The sequence below is a fragment of the Lynx rufus genome, unplaced genomic scaffold (genome assembly GCF_022079265.1).
Source record: "Lynx rufus isolate CCGP_SWC_20201006 ecotype Redwood Valley unplaced genomic scaffold, mLynRuf1.p SCAF_2, whole genome shotgun sequence".
Classification (NCBI taxonomy): Eukaryota; Metazoa; Chordata; class Mammalia; order Carnivora; family Felidae; genus Lynx; species Lynx rufus.
The window spans coordinates 211,083,087-211,105,088 of NW_025814834.1; the positions used below are offsets into that span (position 1 = coordinate 211,083,087).

Below are 22,002 nucleotides of genomic sequence, written 5' to 3' on the forward strand. Positions count from 1 at the left end.
TCGGCGCCCCTGTGCTCCATGCCCAGTTTGCTAGCCCATGCTGCCCCCTGGTGGCCGGGCCCAGCACCTGCCTTCAAGAAGTCTTGGTCACCTAGCATTTCCCTGGGTTTGCAAAGAGCAATGGCCAGCCTTCATGAGCACCCCGATCGGGAGGATGACCTCTCAGGACCCCTACGTCATCTTTTATTTTTTTCAATTTTTTAAAAGTTTATTTATTTTGAGAGAGAGCGAGAACGGGGAAGGGCAGAGAGAGAGAGGGAGAGAGAGAATCCCAAGCAGTCTCCACGTCGTCAGAGCAGAGCCTGATGCGGGGTTCAAACTCACGAACCAGGAGATCACGACCTGAGCTGAAGCCAGGAGTCCAAAGCTTAACTGAGCCACCCAGGTACCCCTCAAGACTCCTACATCACTTTATCAGCCCCTCTCCCTGTCTCCGAGCATTAAATATATTCACGCATATATTTAATTGCAAAATATATATAACATTACGCAAATCATCATAACCATTTGTAAGCATGTACAGACAGTTCAGTGGCTTTTTTAAAGCACCTTCACACTGTTGTCCAACCACGGCCTCCAATCATTTCCAGAATTTTTTGTCTTGCAAACTGAAAGTCTGTATTCGTTAAATAACTCCCTCTTCCCCCTCCCTCCAGCCCCTAACTGACCACCCTTCTTTCTGTCTCTGTGAATTGGGCTACACTAAGTACCTCACAGAAGTGGAATCAGACAGTATTTGCCTTTTTGTGACCGGCTAATTTCACACCGCAGAGAGCTCCCTAGAAGTGTCCCCTCCTGGAGTGATGTACAGCCCGGAAGCCTAAAGCATCCCCAGAATTCCATCCACATATCATTGCTGGAAACACACCCAACCAGAAATAAGCTGGAGCACGAGGAACCACAGCACAAGGTGACATATTAATGATAGGAAAACCTGAATGGAACCAAACCTGGTGACTGAAAAAGCAAGGGGGCCCCTGGCACACGGGAGCCGGCCTGGTCCTCACAGCTGGGCCGAGCTGCGCTCCTCCGGTCCCCCTGCTCACTGTAGTCGTGTCCTGAGCACAGCGGCTCCCGCTGCAAAACTGGCCAGCACCCTCCCCTGTGAGCTGCTGCCGCCTGCCTACCAGCCCTGGCTGTCGCGCCACCTCCTGGATGTAAATGAATCAAGCCTCTCAGTCTGTCACCCCTGCTTCCTGATGGCACACGTGGGGGCAAACTCTCACTGCTCCGAATCCTCCCCCAAACCCCTCATTGCCAGCGCGTCCTGGAGTCCCCCCCACCCAACACCTGCAAACTGAGACGCCCTACGGTTCCCCCACGCCGTGTGGCCTCCGGGGCTGCAGCAAGGATGAGAAACACGGCTTTGTGGACTGCAGGCCTGTCTCCTGTCTCCCCCCCCGCCCCCCAGGCCTCTGATTGACAGGCATCCACAGGACCCTCGAGGAACGCTAGGCGCTGCTGGCCAGCCCCAGGGGAGAACCCTCACCAGCCCAACACTTCTCTCTTTCTGGCACAGCGATCCTCTTTGATAGAGGTCAGCATTGCTCTCATCTTACAAATGGGGAAATCAAGGCTCCGGGCGGCTGGCTTGCCCACACCCCTCAGTAGCAGAGGCCAGGTCTGAGCACCCCCCAAGGCCAGAGCTCCTTCCCACCACGCACTCTTCTCTCTGGAGCTGTGCTCCCGACACAAGCCCAGTTGTTAGAGTGAGGACAGAGGATGAACCAGCTCACAGGGACGGCGGTCCTGCTCTCGTGGAGACAGCATATCCCCGGGGCGAGCGCTGACTCTGCGGAATGGTCTGGTGGCTCCAGAGGACCTCCCGCAGCAGAGGCTCCGCTCTGGGCACCCTGCAGCCAGCCTTGCTGGGCGCGAGGAGGGGCAGGATTTTCTCCATCTGCTGAGCCGAGCCCCAGTTTGGGGGCACCTGAACGATCACGCCCCAGTGAGCAGATGCCCAACAGACATTTTTCCAGGTACGACCAAAGGCCAGCGTTTACCTGGGTGAGATCTTGGTAGGAACACAGACAGACTTCTACTAGGTATGCATTTATTTTCACGTGTAACAGGAAAAAACATAACTAGCACATCACCATGTGACTGCGGGATATATTGCATAGCACAGGACTAAAGTTTGAAGTAAGTAAAATTAAAAAGTAGGTGTGAGTCAAAGGAAATCTTAAGGAAAAGAGAAGAGGAGAGCCTCGGTTAGGACAAAAATTGTGGAGGTGGTATGGGAGGGCCCCGAGTGTGGGGCTCACTCCCCAAGCTTTGAGTAAGAAGCTGGGCTCTGTGAGGCCCCTAAGGGGCTCTACAGAGAAACCCCGCTCCCCGCCCTCGTACTTGGAGCCCAGGGCATCCGCAGAGGAGCGTGTGCTGCATCCAGACGACCCAGGGAGGCAAGTACTTTGTTTCATTTGTTCACGCCCTACAGAACGTCTTAGAAGTTACAAAGCAACAGGAGTGCCTGGGTGTCTCAGTCAGTTGGGTGTCCGACTTCCGCCCAGGTCATGATCTCACCGTCCGCGAGTTCGAGTCCCACATCAGGCTCTCTGCTGACAGCTCAGAGCCTGGAGCCTGCTTCGGATTCTGTGTCTCCTTCTCTCTCTGCCCCTCCCCCCACTAGCACTCTGTCTGTCTCTCTCTCTCTCTTTCAAAAATAAAATGAAAACACTAAAAAAAAAAAAAAAAGTTACAAAGCAACAAAGTGATTTTCCTTAAAAGGGAAGGAGAATCTTCTAGGTACAGCCTTGAGGAAGCAGTGGTCATAAGGCAGCCTATGTTGGAGGGTCCAAGTGGGACTTGGGGGCGGGGCATAAACAGGGGGGCTGAACAGACAACCTTGGCAGTGTCCTTGGAGGAGTGTGTGCATGTGGGGAGGTTTGTGCGCACGGCCCCCGTCAAGGCTGTAGGAGGAAAACTCCGAGTTCCTGGTACCCTGTTCCCCAGCAAACTATTGGCACTTCATCAATGTCTGTTGAATCACTGTCGCACATGGGAGGAGCGCCAGAAGGCAGGGCAGAGGGGTTGCTGACGTCCTTGGACGTCAGCATACAGCACCCTCTCCTCCTGCCCCTGCTGTTCAGGTTCATGCCTGAGTCTGCTGCCCACATCAGCGTGACATGTCCCCCCGGTGAGAAGTCCACGGTTGCCACCATTAGGTCACATTCTTGTACATTTATGAAACATTGCCTATTAAGATCCCCACCTCGCCCCAAATCCAAAGAATGTTTCTCATCATATAAATCTCAAAATTTTAAAAAAAGGGCTGTTAAAGGAGGACCCTGGAGTTCTACTCAAACAGCTCAGTCCTGCAAGCCAGAGCTGGTCTTACGCCCCCTACTGGACAGCTACAGGGTATCATCTAAAGACTCACCCCAACTCACCCATGGAAATGGGGGTCAAGGCCAGTGCTCGAGAGGGGCACGACCCTAGGAGACGGGAAACCTGGCCATGATGTTCAAGGTATGGAAGCCTTCCAGAGCCCAGAGGGCAGAAGGAGGAGTGGGAAGTCTGAGGGGCACTGTCCAGCAGCCTTGGAGCTGGGAGGGGGGTGGGGCTGGGGTGGCTCAGCCCCTCACGTCCCGGACATGGTGGGCAGAGCTGCAGGCTGGCCCCTGTCATGGCTCAGAAGGAGAGTGTGCAAAAGTGGGTCAGAAAGGCAAACCGAGTCGGGAAAGGTCCTCCCCCCCGCCCCCAGTCCAGGGCTAGTGGGCAGCTCACAGCCCCAGGGCCCAGTGGGGGCCCTCAGCAGCACCCTGCAGCACTCCGCTCCACGTGGCACGGCTTGCAGAAGAGACGGTTGTTCAGCGGGTAGCAGCCTTGGTCTGTGGGCTCCACAGACAGGAGGGTCCTGCAGTCCTGCGGGAAACGAGGCACAAGTGGACGGACCCCAGCCTGAGCCCTGCAGCCCGGAGCCCGCATGGGGCGGGGACTCCCCCAGCATCTGTGGATGAATTTCACTGAACGAATGTACTCCCTAAGGGCCAGAGAAGCCTAGGGGCACATTCGATGCGGGCTTTCAGCCACACAGAGGTGTGAGTGATGAGGGCAGAGTCAGCTGAGGGGAGACCTGAGGACACTCGGAGAATCATGGACACTGAGGGATGATGGAAAGATCTAGAAGGGCCTTAATGAGCGCCTGGCAGCCCTTTGAGAACATAAGCTCTGTGAGGCCATAACCCCGTTTACCGCTAGGCCCCACCTAGACCAGAGACTAGTATATCACACGCATACAATAAACATCTGAAGGAGTAACTGAATCTAGTCCAGTCGCTTCATTTTACAGATGGGGAAACTGAGGGTCTGGGGAAGGAGGGGCTTGCCCCAGACCAGAGAGCTGGTTCCAGAGCTGGGACAGGACAGGTTTCCAGGCTGAGTTCAGTGGTCCCTTTTTGCTCCCCTGTCTGTACGGCTTCAACACTGGTACAAACTTTAATAGTTCTTATTTTTCAAATCACCAAAGGATTTTGGATCAAGGAGGATGGGGATTCGAGGCCCAAACCTTGCCCACCTTACCATTCTGCCACAGCCCATACCTCATCGGGGCCTCACCTGTACACACACTGGAGAGGGACAATGGGAACAGTTGATGTCCAGGGGCCTGGCTCAGGGCACGGCTGGCATCCTCTGGAATCCGCATGGATCAGACCAGAGGGGCTGGTCCCCAGAGAGACAACTTGGGTCCTGTTGGGTCCTGGCTGCCATCTGGGCCCAGCACAGCCAAGGGAGAAGGGCGCCCTCATGTGTCTCTTCCCTGAAACTGCACCTCAAGTCCCACAGGGGACCGCAGGCAATTTAATGCCAAGGATCTGTGCTATTTCAAATGGCCACTTGTTTGGTATTCCGAGAGTACCAAGTGTCCAACCTAAGGTCCCCAAGGGCCATATGTGACCTCTCATGTATGTATGTATGTAATCTCTATACCTACCGTGGGGCTCGAACTCAAGACCCCAAGATCAATAGTCACATACTCCCCTGACTGAGCCAGCCAGGTGCCCCTGACCTCTCCTAATTTAGAATCAAGTGAGGAAACACCCCTATTATGACTGAGTCACAGTCTGCGAGGGAGCTGAGGGGTGGTGGAAAGCTGGCTAGACCCGAGTCAGACGGACAAGGGTTGGAACCACTTTTCTCTGCCTCAGTTTATCATCCCTCACCTGAGATGGCACCTTGAAGCCCATTTCCCTCCCCTTCCCTTGAAATGTAACTGCCACAGTCTGAGCTGACTGCTAGCAGCAGGGGGATGACACTCATGGCCACCTTCGCCAAGCTGACCAAGGGCACGCAGGGAGGGCCTATTTGCTCACCAGCCAGGCTCAGGGAAAAGTGAATCACCACTGGGCCTTAATGAGGGCTAGGGTGGTGATAAAAGCTCTTGAATGACATCATTGTTCTTTCAAGATGTGTTATCAGCTGGACCTTGAGCCATAACCAACGCGCAACATAACATGGGCAATATGTCAACTTCTCTCCAAGCCCCCTTGTCACCAGCAGTGCAAACAGCCTCTTGGCTCCAAGCATGTGTATAAATAAGTGCAAAATAAAATAAATGTTTGGAATTGCTCATGGACTGATTAAGAGATCTCCTCTGAGACACTCAGAGATTTCCTCTGGGACACCCCACGGATGGCACCCATAAAAGTAACTACCTTTGTCCCCATCCCCAGAGACGCCAGATCCATCAGCAACATGGGGGTGGCAGAGGAAGCGCCAGGGGAGGCCTCTGAGAGCCTCCCCAGCAGGACTGACTCCGTAATTGCAGAGTCCAGGGGCAAAGTGCAAAGCCGAGATCCTTGTTCAAAGAGGAAGCACTTCAAGTAGGTGACAGCAGAGCTCGGAAGCAAGCAGGGGACCCCACTGAGCGGGAGACCCTGTGCAACTCGGGGGGCATTTCTTGCTGGGGCTACAGCACCGCCTTGAAGCAGCCTCCCCATCTCAGCCTCACTCCACCCTGTAGCCTGAGGTCCAGACTCCTTAGCTTTGGCACAGGAGGCCCTTTTCTTTCCTCTGGCCTCATTGCTACCACACCCTTTGGCACATTCCACTACAGACAAACCTAAAAACTTCCCCCGCTCGGATTCTTCAGGCTTGCTTGTGCCACCGTGGGGTTTTACAGGCCTGCGCCTCTTTTCTGGACTTTCTCCCCCCCCCCCCCCCCCCCCCTCTGAATGCCTGGCGAACTCCTGCTCATCCTGCAGGACTCTGGTGAAGCATCGCCTCCTCCACAAGATCGCCTTTGATTCCACCACCCTGGTTGGACTTGATCACTGCCTTCTTTGTCCCAAAGCTGATTTGTACATGCTCTTTCGCCTGGAGACGATGTCTGTGCCGTGCGTCTGCCCAGCATCCCTCCCTTCCTAGGGTTGTGGCAACTCCTGTCTCCTATGGTTCTGTTTTGCCGGCCCCAGGGGTAGGCAATTGTAGCCCCGGCCAGTGATTGGTCCAGAATGGACATGTGACCCAGGCTGGGCCAATCAGAGCCCTTCTAGGGACTACACCGGTTCCCTTGATGAGGTTTCTAAGTTGGAAGATGTTAAAGCTGGATCATCGGTGGCCAGGCATGTATCCGCCTCCTCACAGAGGATGTTAGCCCACAGGAAGAGGAAACAAAGCAAACACACAAAATAGGCAGCACCGAGATGGAGAGTGAGCCTTGATTATCCGATCAATAACCCCACCATCAGCCTTCCCATGAGATTCTCCTTGAGGAAAAGCAGGATGACCTTGGTTTTTACCGTCTCTCGGAGCTTTCATTATTAGACACTATTTGCAATTATCTCCATTCTTATTTGCCTTCACTACTGAGCTGTGAGCATTTGAGAGCAGAGCCCCCACCCTGACTGGTCACCGTGTCCCAGTGCCCAGCGCAGGCCCGGCACCCCACGGGCTCTCGGCAGGGCTCCGGGGCCGTGCGGATAGCGCGTCCCCAACTCCTCATTGCCCTACTCACCTCACACCTGTAGCAATTTTCATGGAAGTTCCTCCCCATGCACTCGATTTTGAAGGCATCCTTCCCGTCTCGAGGGATGATGGGGTTCTCACAGATGCTGCACACAGGGGCGAATTTCCTAGAGGGAAGGGAACCCACGCTCGAGGCGCTCAGCCCAGGACCGCAGAAATTAGCTGTGGGAGCCGGGGCGGCTCTAGTTGGCCTCCGGAGCTATTTCAGATGTGTTGCCATGTGACTGCACCTGGAGCCACAACCACAAACGCCTCTTTCTTCCTGGCAGGAGCGGATGGAGAGTCCTGTGTAATTAGACCCGGCTTCCCAGGGTATAATCAGCTCGAGCCAAGGAAGTGACTGGGGGAATGTTTGAATTTGACAAAGCAGAGAAATCTGCTGTGTGTTCACTGGGGCTTAACCCCGTTTCATTTATCTCGTATTGTGGGTCACTGTTTTTTTTTCCCCCTTCCTCTTCCCTTTCTTTTTAACAGGCACAGCTGCCCTTGTGCAGTGAGCAACTCCAGGACAGGGGCTGAGCCTCAGGCAGAGCGTGTTCTAAGGCGAGCTACTGGGGTCTGGGGGGTTTGAATCGTAGCTTCACACTTATCAGCTGGGAGAATTGTCGGCTGCCTGCCTCAGTTTCCACATTGTAAAACAGAACCCTTCAGAGTACCTGCCTGCCTATTAATCCCCAGGCTTGGGGATAAAAGGGCCTAATCCACGCAGAGCGGCTGGCCCGACGCAGGTACCCAGAGCATCAGCTGCAAGCAGGTGTGTGGGACAGGCCACCTGGTTTCTGGGAGCCCAGAGACCGCAGGAAAGCTCTGCTCCGGCCCCGAGAGCTCAGGCTCGGTGGCTCTGCTCTGGTGGGGTCCCACCCGGTGCGCGGAGTCCCCTCCCGTACCTATAGAAGTCGTCCAGGCAGTACACTTCATTCTGGTTGTCCAGGGCAAAGCTCTCATCGCCAATGCACCGGGCACAGGTTACACAGGTGAAGCAGGTGGGGTGGAAGGCCTGGCCCAGGGCCCTGATGATGTGTTCCCGGACCACCTCGCCACACTTGCCACACTTCTCCAGAGTGTCCTGGGACAGAGGGACACTGCCTCAGAGCCATCCCATGGGTGTGCCCACTCTGAGCCAGAAGGGGTTTTCCGGCTGGCTACCCACAGGGGCCCAGAAGGGCAGGGGTACAGGAGACGGGCTCAGCCTGAAACTATCACCCCCAAACCTCTACCGCTGCTTAAAATGAGTCGAGCTTGGCAAAGGTATCCTTGGCCCACAGTGAGGAAACCTGCCAAGAAGCTATTACCGCATTTTTTGTTACTAAGACATGCTTAGGGCCCGTGTCCACTAGGGCCCATGGGAGAAATCTCTCTTAAACCTCAGAGTCAGGAAGAGGAACGCCTGGAAGAGCTGATATGCTTTTGACCTTGTAGACAATAAACCTTGAAACTCTTAACCTTCTGCATCAGGCCACTTGAAAGCTCAGAGTCAGATTCCATGCTCACCTGGAGGAATTCCACCTTTAGGAATGACTATAGGGGTCTTTTATTCATGTATTTGGGGTACTAACTTTCCCTCTGGTCTCATCTCACTTTCTACTTTGATTTTCCTCTCTTCGATATATATATATATATATATGTATATATATATATATACATATATATACATACACATATATATGTATAATATATATAATATTATATGTAATATAATATATATTTATATATTGTATCTGTATTATATATTTATATATTATATATAGAAGATATTTATATTTATAATATATATTTATTAAATTAACTATGATTTAAATTTTAAATTAAATAAATTTAAATAAGTAAATTTAAATAAATCAATTTAAATAAATCTAATATAAATAAATATATAAAAATATAAATAGATAATATATAAATATAACATATTTATAATGTATATTTATTAAATTAAATATTAATATAAATTAAAATATAAATATATTCATATTTATAATACATAAACATATAACATATAAATATATAAATAATATATAAAACGTATAATATATACATACATTTTGATTTAATGTTTATTTTTGAGAGAGAGAGAGAGACAGCTCATGAGTGTGAGTGGGGAGGGGCAGAGAGAGGGAGACAGAGGATCAAAGAAGGCTCGGGCTTGAACTCATGAACTGTGAGATCGTGACCTGAGAGCTGAAGTCGGACACTTAACCGACTGAGCCACCCAGGTGCCCACGATTTATTTTTAAAGTTTACTTATTTATTTTGAGAGAAAGAGAGAGAGAGCATGAGTAGGGGAGGGCAGAGAGAGAAAGGGAGAGAGAGAATCCCAACTAGGCTGTGGAGCCTGGCCCTGGGCTGAATCCCACGAACGGTGAGATCATGACTTGAGCCTAAATCAAGAGTCAGATGCTTAAAGGACTGAGCCACCCAGGTGCCCCTCTGATTTCTTTATCTATCTTTTACATTTTATTGTGGTAAGAACACTTAATGTGAGGTCTACCCTCTTAACAAATGTTTACGTGTACAACATTACTATAGGTATGGGTATTTGTGCATTCTTACAAGCTGCCTCAAATCCCTTCTGGAATGAGGATTAAGGGGGTGGGGAAGGGAGGGAGGGAGAGAGAGAGAGAGAGAGAGAGAGAGGTTACTGAGCAAAGATCCTCCAGCCTGTCCACCTTCTCACCTCTCTTCTAGGCAGGTCTCTTCTGTTCCTGGCTGTGCTCCTGTTTGTTTATTTAACCTGAGCTCATCTGGACAGATAGGTATGTTTGCCTAAGCTGCCTATAATCTGCTCATATTTGGTGGGGACAGCATTGTCCCCTCTCCGTGTCCTGGGGGCCTCCCTCCCCTCCCTAGAACACTGCCCGAGTCTTCCTCCTGCCGCTTCCAGCTGTCAGCCCACCCTGGCCCCAGCTTCCCCTCAGTGACTCACCTCTGCCTGGCTGCAAGGTGAGAGAAGAGGACAAGACTGTCCTCCACTGTCACGGTGATGGGGGTCAGAGGGATGGGGTGGGGATGGCCTGACTCCTTGCTGCTCCCACCGTGTGCCTTGCTGGCTGTGGTAAGACGGAGACTGGCTGAGACTATCATCAGATCATTCGGGTTTTTCTAGATTATTCCAGCTCCAAATAGTCTACCTCCTTGAACCAGTAGTTTTCAAACTGCGACGTGTACCAGAATCACCGGAGAGACTGTTAAAAGTGCAGATCGCCAGGTGCTACCCACCCGCAAGAACAAGGTGAGGCCCGCACACACCCAGGTGACGTGTCTGTGAGTGGTCTTTATGCCACACACCAGCGAGTTAGCAACTCTAACTTCGTGGCATCCAAACCGGCTCTCCCAGACCGCATTTGGTACCCAGAGGTGAGACAGAAGACCACGGACAGGCTCCAGAACCAGAAGGGTCTGGGGGAGAATCCCGGCTCCACCGCCTTCTGGCCGGTGACCTTGTGTGGCAGGCTGGGCCAATGCCCCCAAGACATACAGGCCCTAATCCCTGGAACCTGTGACTACTTTCAGGGGCAAAGGAGATGGCAGATGTGATTGAGTTCATGGTCCTGACATGGGGGGATTACCCTGGGTGGGCCCTAAATGCCATCCCAAGGGTCCCTGTAAGGGGGACGCAGAGGGAGATGTGATGCCGAAGAAGGAACCGGGACGCTGAAGCAAGATGCCACCCTGCTGGCTCTGAAGGTGGGCAAAGAAATCAGAGTCTGCAAGGGATGCAGCTGAAGAAGCGGGAAGAGGTAAGGAAGCAGATTCTCCCCTAGAGCCTCTGGAAGGAGTGCGGACGTGCCTTTGGACTTCCGACCTCCAGAACCGTAAGAGAACAAATGAGTGTCGTTTGAAGCCATCAAACAACGGTTGCGGTAATTTGTTAGAGCGGCCACAGGAAACTAATACACCTTGGCTGAGCTCCTTCCTCTCTCTGAGCCTCAGCTTCCTCGTCTGTGAAGTGGGTCAGTGGTGCCTGCCTCCCAGGATGATTGTGGGGAATGAAATAATGGGACGCCTTCCAAGGGCCCAGCACAGCGCCTGGGACCTGGAGGCCTAGCCGCAGGGGTTACCTGGTAGCAGGATTCACAGAGGGGCCGCCCGTCCTTCTGGTAGAAGCTCTGCCCGGCCAACTGGCGGCGACAGGTGCGGCACGTAAAGCACCGGGCGTGGTATTGCCTCTTCATGGCTTCCACGGCCAGCTCTCGGGGGGACACGGTCTTGTGGCAGAAGGCACAGACGTCTGGGGTAGAGACACAGGTTGTAAGCCCTCCGGTCCCGGAGTACTGCACCCAGGCGCCCCCCGGAACAAGGCCCTGGGGGTCGTGAGTGTGGCCTCATTTCAGGAGGAGCAGTAAGAAGGAATGTGACCAGCCTCTGAACGCCTAAATCAGGGCCGCCTGGCTGGCTCCATCGGTGGAGCTCGCGACTCTTGATCTTGGGGTCGCGGGTCTGAGCCCCACACCGGGTGTAGAGATTACTTAAAAATAAAATCTTGGGGCGCCTGGGTGGCGCAGTCGGTTAAGCGTCTGACTTCAGCCAGGTCACCATCTCGCGGTCCGTGAGTTCGAGCCCCGCGTCAGGCTCTGGGCTGATGGCTCGGAGCCTGGAGCCTATGTCCGATTCTGTGTCTCCCTCTCTCTCTGCCCCTCCCCCATTCATGCTCTGTCTCTCTCTGTCCCAAAAAGAAATAAACGTTGAAAAAAAAAATTTAAAAATAAAATCTTAAAGGGGCACCTGGGTGGCTCAGTCGGTGAAGCGTCTGACTTCGGCTCAGGTCATGATCTCAGGGTTCATGAGTTTGAGCCCCGCATCAGACTCTGTGCTGACAGCTCAGAGCCTGGAGCCTGCTTCGGATTCTGGGTCTCCCTCTCGCACTGCCCCTCCCCTGCTTGCGCTCTGTCTCTCTCTCTCAAAAATAAATAAACATCAAAAAAAAAAAAAAAAGGAAAGAAAGAAAGAAAGAAAGAAAGAAAGAAAGAAAGAAAGCAAGCAAGCCTAAATCAAAGGACACAGCATCAAGGGGCGCATGGGTGGCTCAGTCAGTTAAGTGTCTGGCTCTTGATTTCCGCTCAGGTCATGATCTCGCGGTTTGTGAGTTCAAGTCCTGCAAAAGGCTCTGCACTGACAGCACGGAGCCTGCTTGGGATTCTCTCCCTCTCTCCCCCTGCCCATCCTCCTCCTCTCTCTCTCTCTAAAAATAAATAAACATTAAAAAAAGAAGAACACTGTCAGGACAAACGGGTTGCCATCTGCAAAAATTTAAAGGAGGGTCCACCGTGACACATTTATACCCAGACAATTCCAAACGTATCAGAGATCTAAGTGTGAAAAATGAAACCACAGGACTAGAAGAAACCAGAGAATTATTTCATAACCTCAGGGTAGAGAAGGCTTTTGGTGCATGGTAAGCACTTAATAGCTGCTAATTAAATGGGTAACACACGGGGCCAAGGAGGCTGCGGGCAGTCACGCCCTCATTGGGTAGCAGATGGGGAGGACCGCGAAGGATAATTTCGCAAAAAGATCAAAGTTATGAATGCACCTACCCTTTGCCCACAGTATCTCCTCTCCCAGAAATTCTCTCACAAACCTACACACAGGCAAAGTGACCTACGTGCAGGGCAATTCGTCTCAGCCTTATTTGTCACAGCAAGAAACCACCTAAGTGCCCATCCGCAGGCGACTGGTCGAATGCATACGGCAGGGCCCTGGGAAAGAATACTATGCACCTGTGAAAAAGGACCCACTTTCTGTTCTGATGTGGAACGAGCTCTAAGATGCTGGAAGGAAAGAAAGCCAAGAGCAGAGCAGCACAGAGTTTGCTGCTATTTGTGGAAAAATGGGCAGGGTTGGAGGGGGGGACACGTACTTGTATTTGCTTGCGTATGCATAACCTATCTCAGGGAGGATATGTGACACATTGACAACAGAGGCTGTCGATCTGGCAGGAAACTGGGTGATACAGGGATGGGGGCAAAGGGGAGGCTTTTCACGGCGTACCTTTTCATGCTTCTTGTTTTGTCTACGTGAGAACATTGTGTGTTCAAAAAACTAAACGGTGAAAAAATTCAAGCCATTCTGCTATCACAGCACATTTTGCAGAGCAATATTTATTTATTTGCTTATTTATTTTTATTTATTTTTTTAATGATTTTTTTTTCAACGTTTATTTATTTTTGGGACAGAGAGAGACAGAGCATGAACGGGCGAGGGGCAGAGAGAGAGGGAGACACAGAATCGGAAACAGGCTCCAGGCTCTGAGCCATCAGCCCAGAGCCCGACGCGGGGCTCGAACTCACGGACCGCGAGATCGTGACCTGGCTGAAGTCGGACGCCCAACCGAACCGACTGCGCCACCCAGGCGCCCCGCTTATTTATTTTTAAATGTTTATTTTTGAGAGAGAGAGAACGAGCATGTGCGGGGGAGGGGCAGAGAGACAAGGGGACAGGGGATCTGAAGCAGGCTCCATGCGGCCGGCAGAGAGCCCGACGTGGGGCTCAAACCCACAAACCGTGAGACCATGACCTGAGCCGAAGTCAGACACTCAATCGACTGCACCACCCAGCTGCCCCTATTTATTTATATATTTAAAAGTTTATTTTTTTATTTTGAGAGAGAGAGAGAGAGAGAGAGAGAGAGGAAGAGTGAGTGAGCAGAGGAGCAGCAGAGAGAGAGGGAGAGAGAATCCCAAGCAGGCTCCGCGCTGTCAGCGTGGAGCCCGACGGCAGGCCTTGAACTCAGGAACCGTGAGATCGTGACCTGAGCCAAAACCAAGAGTCAGACGCTTAACCGACTGAACCACTCAGGTGCCCCTTGCTGATCAATATTTAAATGGATTTCAGTTATAAAGGAAAAAGGTAAATCGAGGTACAGTTCCAAGGCCCATCACTGAACCGTGAGTGGAGACAGATGCTGTGGCCGCTGCTCTCCTACTTCCCCACCTGGAAGTTCATGCTTGTGCAGTGAGGGCCCCCGGGGACCACCCAGAAGCCTTCCACGCCTGAGCCTGTACCTGTGGATGCCTCTCTCTCGTGGAAGCCAACAGGCTCTTCTGGGGGAGGCGGCAGCTCTTCCGAGGGCCGGGGGGGACTGGGCCGAGGCTGGAGTGGAGGCCTCTCTTCCAGGGACTGTGGGGACATGGAAGGGAGGGCAGGAGAGGTGACCTCCAGTGGGGACCGCACACGGGCCTCTCAGCTCTGCTCCTCCTCTGGTGGCACTGGGCACAATTAGCCCCACTGCTCAGAGGAGGGAACCAAGGCGCAGAGAAGCAAGCGACCTAACGTCACTCAGTAGGAAGGTACCACCGGGGCCCCAAACTACTTCCTTCTGAGGAATCGCCTGGAATCGTTTTTCCTTGGCCTGGAATCCCCCCCATTTCTACAACGGCCTCTGTTAAGGGCAGAGGATTAAAAATATCTTCTCAGAGCTGAAAGGGGTACTCGAGCGGAAAGAGGGTGGGGAGCCCCTTCTCCAGGGACCTTGAAAAACATGACCAATTTTTAGCAACTTGAAAGCTTCAAAGAGGGATGGCCGTCAAGCAGGAGCAACCTCCAGGCTTAAGTCCCTGAAAGGCGCAGACTAGCCCTCGCCCTCCCTCGGCCCCCGGGGCTCTGTCTGGGGGTCGGCAGTACCTGTGGTGGGGGTGGGGGTGGGGGCAGATGCAGCTGCTCTAAGTCCGAAATGAGGGAGGCCCCCGTCGGGGCAGGGGGCTCCTCATCAGGAGACGGCGGCGGAGGTGGGAGGAGGTCCAGGTCCGGGAGTGCGTCCTCGCCATCCAGGGTAGGAGGAGGGGGAGAACACCCTGCAACCAAAAGGGGAGAGAGGCTTGGAGGGAGTCTCTCTCTGCAGGTGGACAGAAGAGGTGTCCGCTTTCCCAGAAGGCCGTGCAGCGTGAGGGGCTAAGAGCTCAGGTCCAGGGTCACCGAGACCTGGGTTCTGCCTCTGGCTCTGCCACTGACTTGCTGTGGGTCCTTAGGCAAGAGACTCAATCTCTCTGGATCTGTTTGCTTAGTTGAAAAATGGCTATCAATCTTTGCGGGCTGTTGTGAGGGTTAAGTGAGGTGGGACAGGTAAAATGGCGCAGGCTCCAAAAACAGCACCGGTCAGAACCCTCCAGAACAGGGGTGCCGGGGTGGCTCCGTCGGTTAAGCGTCCGACTTCAGCTCAGCTCGTGATCTCACAGTTCGTGGGTTCAGGCCCCGTGTCGGGCTCTGTGTTGACAGCTCGGAGCCTGGAGCCTGCTTTGGATTCTGTGTCTCCCTCTCTCTCTGCCCCTTTCCCACTCGCTCTCTCTCTCTCAAAAGTAAATAAAAACATTTTAAAAATGTATAAAAAATTAGCATCCCTTATTCCTTTTTACTTTTTTTCCATGTGGATACTAGAACATTATTTTAATTTATTTTTTAATATTTTTAATGTCTACTTATTTTTAGAGAGAGAAAGAGAGAGAGTGCAAGAAGGGGAGGGTCAGAGACAGAGAGGGAGACACAGAATCCGAAGCAGACTCCAGGCTCCGAGCCGTCGGCACAGAGCGCGACGCGAGGCTCGAACTCACGAACTGCAAGATCACGATCTGAGCCGAAGTCAGATGCTCAACCGACCGAGCCACCCAGGTGCTCCAAACCATGGGAGACAAATACAGAGAACAAACAGGGTTGCTGGGGGGGAGGTGGGTGGTGGGGGGGGATGGGCTAAATGGGGGATGGGCATTAAGCGGGGGACTTACTGGGATGAGCACTGGGTGCTGTAAGTGATGAATCACTAAATTCTACTCCTGAAACCATTGTTACGCTATATGTTAACTAACTTGGATTGAAATAACATTTAGAAAAATAATAAAAAAATAAATCACAAAAGTAAAAAAGAAAACAGAAATGGAATAGACGATACAAATGTGGCAAAATCTTATCAACTGTTGATACTGGATCCAGGATAAGCAGGATTCCTCTAGCTGCTCTATTCTGTGTATGTTCGAAAATTTCATTAAAAAAAAAAAAAAAAAGAACCCAATAGCAAACGCTAGTACATACCCCGGCATGAAGTCATGTTCAAGGTTAGCGTAGCTTAACGCCTGCAGGGAAGGCTGAGGCCCACGCGGTGGGGGGCGGGGGGGGGGGGCCTGGATCCCAGGGCTCTGCACAGGGAGGAGGAGGAGGGCTGGGTCTCACCCAGTTCCTGCCTCAGCCCCAGGCTCTGCTCTGTCCAGGAATGCTCACTATACTGTGGGGGTGACCTCCACCCCTCCATGCTGTCCTGTCGAGGCACTGCCCAGCTTCCCTGGAGGAGGCGACTGGGGGTCAGGCCCTGAAAATCCTCTGTTGGCTGCCATGTGCAGGGAGAGCACGATTCTTAGTGCCCCAGGGAGAGAGGGCACGGAGTCTGGTCCGCGTCTGCCCTCCGTCCCCCTCCTATGTCTGGGGCACAAGGCAGGCCAGGCCTCACAAGGTCAGACTCCCTTCACACCCATGGAAAGCAGATGGAAAGTGCCTGAGGCCCTGCCCCCTAAAGACCTGGGCTCTGTCCCATTCCCTGCTGATTCACGGGGGCACCTCTCTGGGCTTCAGGTTTCTTGTCCATTCGAGAAAGATAATGAGCCCCTTCTGCTTTCTCCCAAGGACTGAGGGACTGTACAGATGGGAAGATTATTCTAGACCTGTGAGTAAGCCACAGAATCATCTGGGGGCTTGCTCAAAGGCAGATGGTGAGCCCCACCCCCAGAGCTTCTGACTCAGCAGGCTTGGGGGGAAGTGCCTGATAATTTACATTTTTGAAAAGTTCCCAGGTGAAGCTGCTGGTTCAAAGGCCACACTTCATTTTTTGTCTAAGTTTATTTATTTTGGGAGAAACAGAGACAGCACAAGTGGCAGAGGGGTAGAGAGAGAGGGAGAGAGAGACAGAACCCCAAGCAGGCTCCATGCTCTCAGCACAGAGCCAGACACGGGGTTCGAACTCACAAACCATGGGATCCTGACCTGAGCCGAAACCAAGAGTCAGATGTTTAACTGACTGAGCCTCCCAGGCGCCGCCCCACAAAGGCCACACTTTGAAAACTAGTCTTTCAAAGGCACCTGGGGGGCTCAGTTGGTTAAGCGTCTGACTCTTGATTTCGGCTCAGGTCATGGTTCTTGAGTTCGAGCCCCTCATCTGGCTCTGTGCTTACAGTGCAGAGTCTGCTTGGGATTCTCTCTCTCTCTCTGTTCCTCCCTAGCTCTCTCTCTCTCTGTCTCTCAAGAAAGAGAGAAAGAGAGAAAGAGAGAAAGAGAGAAAGAGAGAAAGAGAAAGAAAGAGAAAGAAAGAGAGAAAGAAAGAAAGAAAACCAGTCTTCTACTCCCCAAGCTTCTCCTGCTTACTGCCTTTGGGCTAAAACAACAGTTCTCGAGTGTGGTCCCCCCACGGAAGCGTCAGCATTACCTGGATATGTGTAAGAAATGCAAATTCTCTGGCCCCACCGCAGACCTGCTGAATCAGAAACACCCGGGGTGGGGCCCAGCTGGCTCTGTTTGAACAAGCCCCTCATGGAGCTGAGGCTGCTCCAGTGTGAGAGCCTTGCTCCAGATGAGCTCAAGTGAGTCAGGAACCGGATCACGGAGAGGCAGAGGCACGCTCAGGCCTCTCCGGGACCTGCCTTCTGTCCCCAGCCAGGATAGGAATTCAAGACAGAGAGGGGCTTGAGGCCACCGGGCGGGTGTGCAGAGGACCCCGGGCGATTCTGTTCGAGTGGCCACGAGCAGGAAGAGGAGAAGCAGCTTTTTAGAGAGAAGCCGAGAAAAACTGACTTCTGACTGTGAGCTGGTGCATCCGTGTAAGTGCACGCGAACATCTAGAGGGGAGTGGGGACCGCCGCCAGGATGAAAGGGCCAAAGAGACGTGTGTGGATTGCCCAGGGGACAAGTACTGGATGGGGCATCAGGGGACAGCCTGCAGCAGAGATGGCTCCCGCTTTGTGTTCTGTGCTCAGACCAGACTCATGACCAAGCTGCTCACCTAGAACCTGTCTCACTCAAGTGAGGCCGAACCCCAAGATTCCCCGCGCTCTGCCCGTTTGCCAGTTTAGCAAGCGAAACGGCGGGCCGGCCGCTGCTAGGCACCCCTCCCAGGCTCTGGCTTTGTTGCCATAAAATCCACCCATCCCAGGATCCGATGACCCATGAAAATGTCCCGGAAACGTTGGCGTCTGGGCATCTAAACTATGTTTCCTGGACTCCCTCTCCTATGCAGAAGGGACGTAAGTTTCTTCAACTGGATCACCTGTCCTGATGTGTGAATTCCGGTCATCGTGGTCCTGGTTCTACATGGAAGCACCTGGAAGAGGCTGTGTTCTTGTGATGTGTGGTTAGGAAGGAAAGATCGGTTCACAAGGTTGGGTCGTATGAAGAGGCATGTTGCACGAACGTCCGTGCATTCCCACACGTGTATACGCGTGGCCCTTTCTCCTGCCCCTTTCTGGCCACCTGGAATTGGCAGTTCTACTGGTCTTTAGGTGGTTTGTGTGGTGATGGACGCACAGGGCTGCCCTAGCCTTGCTCGGGGACAGCAGGTCCCAGGGGGGCCTCCGGAGGGTTGTCCTTGATGTCTCTTTGCCTCCCGATTCCACCTGGTGTCCCATTAGTCAAGACATCCCCTGCCCCAGGCCCCTGGATTGTCCTTCTTCCTTGTTTCTACCCAACCAACAGCTGAGACTCCACGGAGTGGCAGGGAGAGAGGACCGGAAGGCTCTCTGTCACCACGGCAGCAGAGCCAGGCACACGGTAAAGAAAAGCCATTTATGACGCAGATCCGTTCTGTGATGGGTGTGTCATATACACGACCAAATTTCCATTTTCCAGAGCAGGGAACCAAGTGAAGAAACAGCTTGCGTAAGACCACACAGCACGTGAGTGGCAGAGCCCGCGAGAGAATAAAACCCCCTCCGAGGTCCTCCGACACGCCCGATGCATTCCTGCCGCAGGGCCTTTGCACTTGCTGTTCCCGCGGGCCAGCTCTATCCTGTCATTCAGGTCTTATCAGAGCTGAAATGTCACCTCCTTGGAGAAGCCATCCTGACTACCCCCTAAAAAGTTGTACTCCGCACCTCTCCACCATGTTTTATTTCCGTACAGCACTTGTGTCTCCCCAACATCATATAATTTTGTCATCTGTTTCCCCCGCTAAGATTTAAGTTTCCTGTAGGCTGAAAGCCTTGTCTTCCTTTACTTGTCCCCAGCGCCTGGCCCAGAAAAGTAACAGCAGGTAACACATTTAACACTTTCTACGTGGCAGGCGCTGGCCTCAACGTATGTTTTACTTCTTCCATTCCTCACAACAACCCTCTGAGGAAGGTACTATCATTACGCCCACTTTATAGATTAGGAAACTGAGGAACAGAGAAGAGCCAGGATTCAAACCTAGGCAGGTGGGTTTGCGTCTGCCTGGCACATAGTAGGTGCTTGATGAATGAATGAATGAATGAATGAATGAATAACGTCAGAGTCGGCCCCTTCCTCCCCACCTCAGTGCTGCCTCTGAGCCAACCTTCTGCCCAGCCCCTCACCCTCTTACCTCCATTGGAGAGCTGAGATGGTACAGCTGGCCCTGGGGCTGCGGCCTTGGCAGGTGGAGTCCAAAGGCTGGGCCTCCCTGCCGAGCCAGCCCCGGGTGCCTTGGTGGGAGCAGGGGGCTCCCGGGAGCGGCCAGGCCGGGCCTCGCAAGCTGCCCGCCTCACTTCCTCGGCCACAGCCTCATCCCGACGCGGGGGTGCCAGCGTGATGAAGACAGACGAGGCGACCCTCTTCTCAGGCTTCGAGGCCATCGTCTCCGCTCCTGGTGGTGCTGGGGACAGAGCGGGGCACAGGCTTGGGCAGGGCTTAGGGCACAGGGATGTGCTCCACCTAGACAGACAGACATCCCCAGGGCATCGAGCCTCCCTTCTCCTGACAAGACAGGAGCAGCCGCTCTACTGTGCCAGCGGCCCGGGCCAGCCCCACCGGAGACAAAGGGCCTGGGGACGTCCTTTGGGGGAGGGTGGGCGTCCACCAGGTGACTTGGCCGCAGGGATGGGACCCAAGGGTCCTGACCGCCCCTCCCCCGCCAACCTACACACCTGGGGGAGCAAAGGGCAGCCCTGCCCTGCTCACCTCACAAATGATTAATTTTCCTCAAGTGCGAGGCTCCTGCCGGCCCTCTGGTTCCCCACCCCCGGTGCTGGTCCCAGCCCAGGGCCCGGCCTGCCACTGGGCCACACCCCAGTTACCTCCCTCCCCTGGGATCCAATTCTCCTGGGAGGGAGGAAGTTCCGGGGGTCCAGGCCAGCTCTGCTGGGGGAGGGAGACAGCGTCAACTGTCAGAGCACAGGGGTGGGTCCCAGGAGGCAGAAGGGGACAGGAAAACAATCAGAGCTGCTGTTGATCAAGACCTACCCTGCCCGCGCTGCCGTAAGCACTTTCTGCCCCCTCACTTCTAAATCCTCCCAGCTGTTGGGGGAGAGGCACTAGGACTATCCTGACAGATGAGGAAACAAAGGTTCAGAGAGGTAAAGTCACTTGTTCGGGGTCACACAGCAGCGGAGCTGGAATTTGGACGCAGGGCCCAGGCTCTTGGCCACTCGGCCCTGCCACCCTCTCCCAGCCCAGCCCACAAGCCCGCATCCTTCTCTCTGTGTCAACCTCTGTATCCAATCAAGTCTTGATTCTATCGTCAGACTCTCTCACTCTGTCCCATCTCCAAAACCAGGCCCTGGTTCAGGCAGGGGTGGGAGCCCCAGTGGTCTCCATTCCTGCTTCCTGCCTTGATCTTCCTAGACCATAAATCTGTCTCCCTGTTACTCAAAAGCCTGCCATGGCTCCTACTAGCAAATTCCTCTGGCTTCAACTTCTTTTTTGACCACCCTGGACCATTCACCTTTTCTCAACTTTCTCTCTTACCTGCCTTGGCGTGTTTCCACCCCCTGGTTTTCCTCCCCTGCCCCTACCCCAGGGTGAGCGTCAGTTTTTTCAGCTCAGACATCACCTCTCCACAAAACCTCCCCTGATTCCTGACCCTCTCCCTGGGGCAGCTGTCTGCTTCCTCAGGGTGATGACAGCCCATCACAGGACATACTGGCTCACGGTCACCATGTCTGCTCCTACTCCCCAAGTGACTGCATGTGACTTCAGCTATGCCCGCAATCTTTGTAACCCAAGTCCAGAGTGGGCATCAGAGCATGAATCTGGGAGCAGAGCGGCATTCCTGATGTCAAGGGCCCCATTTTCCATCTCCCAGGTTGTGCCTGCAAACAGTAACCTCCAGGGCCAAGGCTGAGGGGGGCCATGCGGGTGGGGGGAAGGCAAGTGACCACATTCAGCCAGGAGGACTCCTCACTGGGCTCCCAGGGGTGAAAAGCACCCCTTCTTTCTAACTCACTCTGTGGCTGAGCCACTCTGACATGGCCTCAAAGCCCAGCCCACAGGTACATGGAGAGAAGAGTTAACAGGGACCCAGAGAGTGAGTCTCAAGAAGTGGGGCTGAGGGCCCCGAGGGACCCTAATGACAGACTTGGAGCCCGAGTGGCCACTCACAAGGCCCCCTCTGTATCTCAAAGCCACTGGCCACCTGGGTCTCTCTTGGTGACTGAAGGAATGACAGCAGCAAACAATACATGCCCCTCAGTTCCTCTTAAATTGGTTTACACGTTTGGTTAAAACATATAGCTCAGTCTGATTAATAAAACTATCCGTTCCTGAATAAGGAACCCAACATAGGAAGAGAGCTTTAAAAGTTCTTCAAAAGTACTTTCCTTTGGGGGCCCCGGGTGGCTCAGTCGATTAAGCATATGACTCTTGGTTTCGGCTCAGGTCACGATCTCACGGTCCCGTGAGTCTGAGCCCCACGTCAGGCTCTGCACTGACAGTGTGGAGCCTGCTTGGGATTCTCTCTCTCCCTCATTTTCTCAAAATAAATACATAAATTTAAAAAACAAATGAAGAAAAGTACTGTCCTTTTGTTTCTTGTTCTGGAAGTGATGTCTGGAAGTGTGTAGACTTATGTGAGCTGTCCTAGTGATATAAAACCATATGGTTTTGGGGCGCCTGGGTGGC

General features: G+C 53.2%; 1 protein-coding gene across 1 annotated transcript; it reads right to left on the reverse strand.

Annotated features, from left to right (window-relative positions):
- Positions 1-2,657: 2,657 nt before the first annotated feature.
- FBLIM1 (filamin binding LIM protein 1) lies at positions 2,658-19,739 on the reverse strand. The gene is made up of 7 exons (XM_047084890.1): positions 19,490-19,739; positions 14,584-14,753; positions 13,965-14,079; positions 11,022-11,191; positions 7,854-8,032; positions 6,956-7,073; positions 2,658-3,864 (listed from the first exon to the last, which is right to left on the reverse strand). Exons 1-7 carry the CDS (start codon positions 19,737-19,739, stop codon positions 3,751-3,753), a joined length of 1,116 nt encoding a protein of 371 aa, XP_046940846.1. The 3' UTR covers positions 2,658-3,750.
- Positions 19,740-22,002: the final 2,263 nt, after the last annotated feature.

Bases quoted from the DNA above. Each gene is read 5' to 3' on its own strand.
- FBLIM1 (XM_047084890.1), bottom strand. From the start codon at position 19,739: ATGGCCTCGAAGCCTGAGAAGAGGGTCGCCTCGTCTGTCTTCATCACG. The intron at 14,754-19,489 runs GTAAGAGGGTGA...TTTTGGTTGCAG, and splicing joins ATCTCAGCTCTCCAATGGAG to GGTGTTCTCCCCCTCCTCCT. The intron at 3,865-6,955 runs GTGAGTAGGGCA...CGTTTCCCGCAG, and splicing joins AAAATTGCTACAGGTGTGAG to GACTGCAGGACCCTCCTGTC.